Below are 7,068 nucleotides of genomic sequence, written 5' to 3'. Positions count from 1 at the left end.
TCCTTATGGTGGAACACTGCAGAACCTCCTCCTTGTGAAAGGCCAGATGGTATTCCCTGTGAACTGTGTGCCGCATACGAGTATTCTTCATCCATCACCGGGGAGGGGCCTCTCTCTGTTCCGATGGGGCCCCAGTGAGCACAGGAGTGCTGGTCGCTGAGCTCTCGGGTCCTTCGCATAGATGCCCAGAGGTGGACCTGCTGGGTCCATGGTGGCTCTACTTTCAATCATTCAAGGAACATCCACACCGTTGTCCACAGCGGCTGCGCCAATTCCCATTTCTACATTAGTACTTGCTTTTCTGTTGTTGCTTTTTCGAACTGGTCATCCTAACCGTGTGAGGCGGCGTCCCCTGGTGGTTTTGACTTGCATTTCCCGATGATGGTGGGCATGTTTCCAGAAGCTTGTTGGCCGTTTGTGTAGATGGTTTTTTAATGGGGTCTGCTTTTGTTGTTGAGTTATTGGGCGTTCTTTGCAAATCCTTCTTCCCCCCATTTATTTATTTATTTATTTATTTATTCATTCATTCATTCATTCATCCTCACTCGAGGATATTTTCCCACTGATTTTTGGAGAGAGTGGAAGGGAGAGTGAAGGACAGAGAGAACAACATGGATGCGTCTCTCACATCCGTTGGTTGCCTCCCCGCGGCCCCAAACAGGCCGGGACTTGAGCCCCGAACCCTTCAATCCGCAGGCCGACACTCTGCCCACTGAGCCACACTGGCTAGGGCGTCCCCTTTATTTTAATTATAAAAATCAGGGCAATTGTTCTATAAACATGATTGAGCTAAAAAGTATTACCCAGGTACGGATTAGTTACCGGAGAAACAGAAATGAAACTTGGAGAGGAGATTTCACCATTTGAACTTGTACTCCTGCTGTCAGTGTCAGGAACCCTTATCAGATACGTGGTTTGGCCGCATTTCCTCACCTCCCCGTGCTCCCCTTTTGCCTCGGCTGTCCCAGCGGCGCCGCACCCGGCCACGCTTTACCGCCAACGCCGCTGCGCAAGTCAGGAGGCTGCACCGCGCGGCCTTCTGGGGGTTGTAGTCCAGACCCAGGAGGGTGGCAGTCGCAGAACTTTTTTTCTAATGGACCAGGGTCGGAATGGGATTCCCATTGGGTGGGGCTGGAATGGACCACCGCCTGGTCCTCATTAGCAGAGACTGATAGTTAATACAATCCCCTTTTCAGTGCTTGGCTCCGGGGTAGGCCCACCGGCCGCCTCGGCCTCCGACGCAGGCCACGCCCTCCCTTCTTTAGCCTGTCCCCGCCCCTCGGCGCTCGGGGGTGGGGCTTTTCGGCGGGGGCGGGGCTAGCGCCAAGCGGCGGAGGCGGGGCGTCCTGGCCTTTCAAGCTCGCGCTTCTAAGGCCCCCAGCGGCCCGGCGACCTGTTCTTTTCCGCTGGGGAGTCGCACGAGGATCTGCCCATGGATCGGGCGGCCGTGGCGAAGATGGGCGCGGTAGCGAGCGCCAGCGTGTGTGCCCTGGTGGCGGGAGTGGTGCTGGCCCAGTACATATTCACCTTGAAGAGGAAGACGGGGCGGAAGACCAAGATCATCGAGATGGTGAGTGCGGGTACCCGGCGCGCGGGAGAGCGGGAGAGAGGACCCGCGGGCTGGAATGCTAGGGGCGCCCAGGGGGACCCGTTCGGGACCCCCGATGGCGGCACTCGGGGCCTTGGTTATGTCTCCCTTTGAAACAGAAAGGCAGCGAAGAGGTGATAAGGAAACAAGCTACCTCCTGCTGCAAAGTCCGTTTCTATAGAGATAAACTGAACATCTGGACAGATTTCTCCTTCCTTCCCGCATCCCCTGCAAACCCGTGCAACTAATCCAGTTCTAGCAGAGGGGTTGTTTCTGCACCGTGGCTAGGATGAGTTAGATCATGAATAGGTGTGCCTGCTCGGTGGTTAAAAGAATGCAATTAATCCAGTTGGAGTTCAGAACTGTTTGTTTTGTATTTGAATGCTATTTATTTCTTGTCTCAAACCGCCAAAGGTATCTTTGTGTTCATTTACCCCCAAGCCTCTTGCATGACATTTTCGAAGTCTATTTACAATTTTATTGTAATAGAATGTTTCGAGAATTCTATTTGAGGAGCATTATAAGGAGTGTTTGCAACAAAGTCAGAGGTTTTTTAAAAAAAATTAGAGTTCAATAATCAAGACAGGTAACCCACTGAGTTGCATTCCAATGTACTTACTGGAGTATATACTCCAGGTATATTCCAGGTGAACATCTAGAGTTATATATTTATGACAAATCAGTTGACAGTCTACGACTTTACTAAATACTAATCATTTTAGGTTCATGTACTACTTAGAATATTTCAGCCTCAGCAATACGTTCTGATGGATCAGATAAACTATTTGGTTGCTTTTTGGCCTCAGGTTGAGTACAGAAATACTTTCCATTAATAAGAGTAAAAAAAAAAAAGAAATTAACTCCTTCATGCCTCATATGTCAATAATATTTCTAGGTTTTGCTTATTGCTAACATTAAATTATTCTTGGGTTATTATTTTTTCTCCACTTGTATGCCCACAGCAGAAAGTTTTTTTCTCAGACATTTCATTTTGTTTATAGTGCTGTCCAGTGGAGAAAACTTTGGTGGCTTCCTTTTGTCCCAAACCAAGAATTTATTCATGAATATCTTTATGTGACCCAGAAAACTTAATTTTATGTTAGAAAAATATATAATACACATGTGAAAAGAAAACTGATTGTCATACCTTCTGGTGTGTAGTTCTGTCTGTAGAGCTGTGGGTTCGGCTGTTACATCACTTCTCTAAACCAAAAGAGCTAAAAATGAATGCTCTTGCACAATTCCACAGTGAAACCACCACGCACAGTTTGCCACCTTTGGGAAAAAAGAGATCAGGCCATCTTTACATATGCATATTTATACATACTATTATATTCAAATTGTGATATATGGGCTGACTGCTAGTAGCTATTAAAAGGAAAAAAGTCAAAAGAACTTGATGTTTTTAACTTGTAATTTTACTTCTTCAAATGGGATACGCATTTGTTTGGGAATCTGAAGACCTAGATTCAAATCCTGGTTTTATCTCTTGGTAATAGATGTGTTTTAGAGGACAAGCTCTGCCCACCTCACCCTCAAAAAAACCCCACCTTAGAGAATCTGAACAAACCCATAGATGCCCAGTGAATGTAGCTGAAACTGGTCACAGGTAATGGAACCAGCAGTAATTACCTGCCCACAGTGGGCCTCTCCATAGCTGACTAGGTAAACAAAGGACTTCTGGCACTGGATTTACTAGTAGTAGGATGTACTGCTTTGAGAATTTTTACGTAAGAGACACAGGGAGTTGCTAGTGGGCTGCCCACCCTGCTGCTGAAATGCTCTGTAAGACACCAAGATAGACAGACAGAAGGGAAGTCAGCCACAAGCCAGAGATAAGAGGGCCCTTTCATGATGTTGCTGTTTCTTTCCCTTCAAGCCTATTTCTTTCTTTATTTTATTGTTTAAAGTATTACAGATAGTACATATGTCTCCTTTTTCCCCCATTGACCTCCCCCCGGCCTCCCTTACCCCGCCCCCCGGCCCCCTCTGCACAATTACTCATCATTTTGTGTGTCCCTAAGACCATGTAGCAGCCAGCCTTACCTATTAATGAAGCTACTTTCGTTAGATTTCTCTTCCTCGCAACCCAAATCTATTTAAGATGACTAATTCATTTGTCACAGTCAATACACTTTATTTTTAAATAAACGTTTTATTTTGGAATCATTTTAAATTTATGGAACAATTGAGCAGGTAAGTAGAGTCCTCTTGTAGTCCACAAGCAGTGTCCTCTATTACTAACATTAGTGAGGGGCATTTGTTAAAATGGATACTTATTCATATATTTTATTTTGATTTTTTCTTTCTTTTTTAGGAGTCCCCTTCCCCCTTGTTTATACATTTTAAATATCCATACTTTGTTCAGATTTCCTTTGATTTTGCCTAATGTCCTCTGCCCAAGATCCCGTTCAGAATAATCACATTACATTTTGTCATCATGTCTCCATATCCCATCTTGGCTGTGACAGTTTCTCAGATTTTCCTTGTGTGTTTTTTTATTTGTTTGTTTTTTATACATCTATGACACTATAAGAAATATATAGATTTGGTGTTTGTCCCAAGTTCCTGGCACACAGCCCATAAAACACTTGGACTCTGGCAAGTGTTAGGAATGCCTCTTGTATGCTAATGAGATGGGCTCTGTCATTTGGTGGCCCCCAGAGGTGCGAAGTGGGCTGGTTCCCATAAAGCTCAAGGCATGATTACAGGACTGGAACTTTCAGTCCCCCCTCGCCCCTTCTGTGGAGGGGAAAAGGGCTGGGTGTGGGCGAATCCTCGCCGACCAGTGAATTAATCAATCTTGCCTACAAAACAGCCTCCATAAAAACCCCTAACGGAGAGCTGTCAGGTTGGTGGGTCCCTCAAGGTGCTGGGAGGGGGTGTGCTTGGAGAGGGCATGGAGCTCTGCACCCCTCCTCCCATAGCTGGCCCCATGCTTCCCTTCCACATGTTGTTCTGACTTGTATTCTCTGTAGTAAACCTGTGACCATCAGTAAAGCACTCTCCTGAGCTGTGTGCCAATTATGGGCCTGAGGAAGGGATTGTGGGAACCCTCGAATTTATACCCAATCAGACCTGTGGGTGGGCAGCCTGGGACTTGCCGACTGCCATCTAAAGTAAGGGGCAGATTTGTGGGTCTGAGCCTTCACTCACTATAGTGTCGAAATTGAATTGGCTGTGGAGTTGAAGTGGTTGGTGTGAAGAAAACCTCCACACATTTGGTGCCAGTGTTGTATATGAAAACAGTTCAGTGTGAAAACAAAAATAATAACAGAATAAAATAAAATAAGAACAATTCAGTGTGAAGCACAGTCACTTTACTAAATAGCAGCTGTAACTATTATACCAAAGCACAGTGTCAGCCCCTCTAAAATCATTTTTCCTGATGGACGCTAGTGCGGCATAATTTTAGCCACTGGTCTTATTTTGTTTCACTGTTCTCTCTCCTAAGCTTTCGTTGTCAAAATTACTCTTTCTAGCCCAGCTGGTGTGGCTCAATGGTTGAGCATCAACCTATGAACCAGGATGTCACGGTTCGATTCCCTGTCAGGGCACATGTCCGGGTTGCCAGCCCGATCCCCAGTAGGTAGCGTGCAGGAGGCAGCCAATGGATGATTCTCTCTCATCACTGATATTTCTATCTCTCCCTCTTCCTCTCTGAATTCAATAAAAATACTAGTATTTTTTAAAAAACAAAACAGCCCTACCCGGTTTGGCTCAGTGGATAGAGCGTCAGCCATCGGACTCAAGGGTTCCAGGTTCGATTCTGGTCAAGGGCATGTACCTTGGTTGCGGGCACATCCCCAGTGGGGGTTGTGCTGGAGGCAGCTGATCGATGTTTCTCTCTCATCGATGTTTCTAACTCTCTATCCCTCTCCCTTCCTCTCTGAAAAAAATCAATAAAATATATTAAAAATAAAAAACAAAACAAAAAACTACTCTTTCTAATTATCCCCAGAAAAGATGACTTGCAGTTTTTGTAAACTGGATTAAAAAGGTTAAGGTTGCCAAACATGTATATAGAAGTTTATACAGATAGAGTTGAATTTTGCACAAATGTGACTGGTCTTCAGGGATGAATGATGATATAATGGTAAGCCTAAATTCCTTTCTCCCTCCAGTCTCTCTGGGAATCGTGCAGTATTGAGGCCTCCCTCATATCTGTTGCGCATCACTCCTCAGTTTTAACTCACCATTCCAGTCAAGCATGCCTATTCAGATCCGACCAGTTCTCTCCCAGATACCTCCTCCACTCAGATCAAACCTGGCAACCAGGTGTGGCTAGTCTCGCCATAAAATCAGAGGTTCTGGAACAAAGGTTGAGCCCTGACTGGAAGTTTCCTCTTGTCAGGCAGAGAAATCCACTTCAACACAGAGCTTAGTCTTTGAAGGGTGAGGCTCTGAGGCTGGGAAATGTAATCAACATTTTCACATTGAATGATACATGACAACTTTAGTGTTTATACTTGGTTGATTTTTTTTTTTACTTGATTGATTTTTATTCGTGGACATTGCTTCCATATTTTATATTCTCAGATAGCATTTATCTACTTTCAAATTAATTTAGCCTAAATATAAGCATTAACAATAATAAAATTTTCAGGAAATAGTAAGAACTGCAAGTTTTCCTCATGAAAGAAAGACCCCGTACTTGAAACGGAGGAAAAATAAGTGTTAGTGATTAAAAAGACTGTAGTGTACAAAATTACGTACTAAGCATGGCTTCTAACGAAGACAGTTATGGGGGAACCTTTACACCATTAAAAATGTGTTTGGGCCCAGGCTGGTGTTGCCCAGTGGTAGTGTACCGGCCCTCAAACTGAAGGGTCATGGGTTTGATACCCGGCCAAGGGCACGTACCTGGGTTGCAGGTTCATTCCACAGCCCCACTTGGGACACCTGTGAGAGGCAACCAATCAATATGTCTGTCTCTCTCACATAGATGTTTCTCTCTCTCCTCCTCCTCCCTCTCTCCCTTCTATCTCTCTAAGGATCAAAGGAGAAAATGACTCAGGTGAGGATTAAATAATAATAAAAATAAAATAATGTTGAAGAAGAAGTTATTTTAAAATGGAAAACATGCCGAAACCGGTTTGGCTCAGTGGATAGAGCGTCGGCCTGCGGACTGAAAGGTCCCAGGTTTGATTCCGGTCAAGGGCATGTACCTGGGTTGTGGGCACATCCCCAGTGGGAGATGTGCAGGAGGCAGCTGATCGATGTTTCTCTCTCGTCGATGTTTCTAACTCTCTATCTCTCTCCCTTCCTCTCTGTAAAAAATCAATAAAAAAATATATTAAAAAAAAAGGAAAACATTTATTTTTAAACGTATGTGTATAAATATGTTTATGTACACATACGATGTTTGTACGAACTCTTTAGTCTTTTTGGATTATGACACTTGGCTATCCAAATCTACTTTGACCTCTCAGTAAAATAACTTAAAATTTGGTGTTCTATTGTATTTATTCCAGAGACTA

General features: G+C 44.4%; 1 protein-coding gene across 2 annotated transcripts in view; it reads left to right on the top strand.

Annotated features, from left to right (window-relative positions):
* The first annotated feature begins 1,360 nt into the window (after nucleotides 1-1,360).
* NT5C3A (5'-nucleotidase, cytosolic IIIA) overlaps nucleotides 1,361-7,068 on the top strand; it is a 51,526-nt gene continuing 45,818 nt past the window's right edge. Inside the window, exon 1 of one of the 2 annotated variants that reach the window (XM_070424764.1) lies at nucleotides 1,361-1,570. In XM_070424764.1, coding sequence (XP_070280865.1) covers nucleotides 1,433-1,570 — 138 coding nt within the window. In that variant the 5' untranslated portion in view covers nucleotides 1,361-1,432. The remainder of the gene's footprint in view (nucleotides 1,571-7,068) is intronic. The other variant, XM_070424766.1, reaches the window with a different exon arrangement.

This window comes from Myotis yumanensis, unplaced genomic scaffold (assembly GCF_028538775.1).
Source record: "Myotis yumanensis isolate MYYU_CA2020_CCGP unplaced genomic scaffold, mMyoYum1.0.hap1 SCAF_9, whole genome shotgun sequence".
In the NCBI taxonomy this organism is placed as follows: Eukaryota; Metazoa; Chordata; class Mammalia; order Chiroptera; family Vespertilionidae; genus Myotis; species Myotis yumanensis.
Note: the sequence above shows the minus strand (reverse complement) of the source record. Positions and strands in the feature narration are given on the sequence as shown.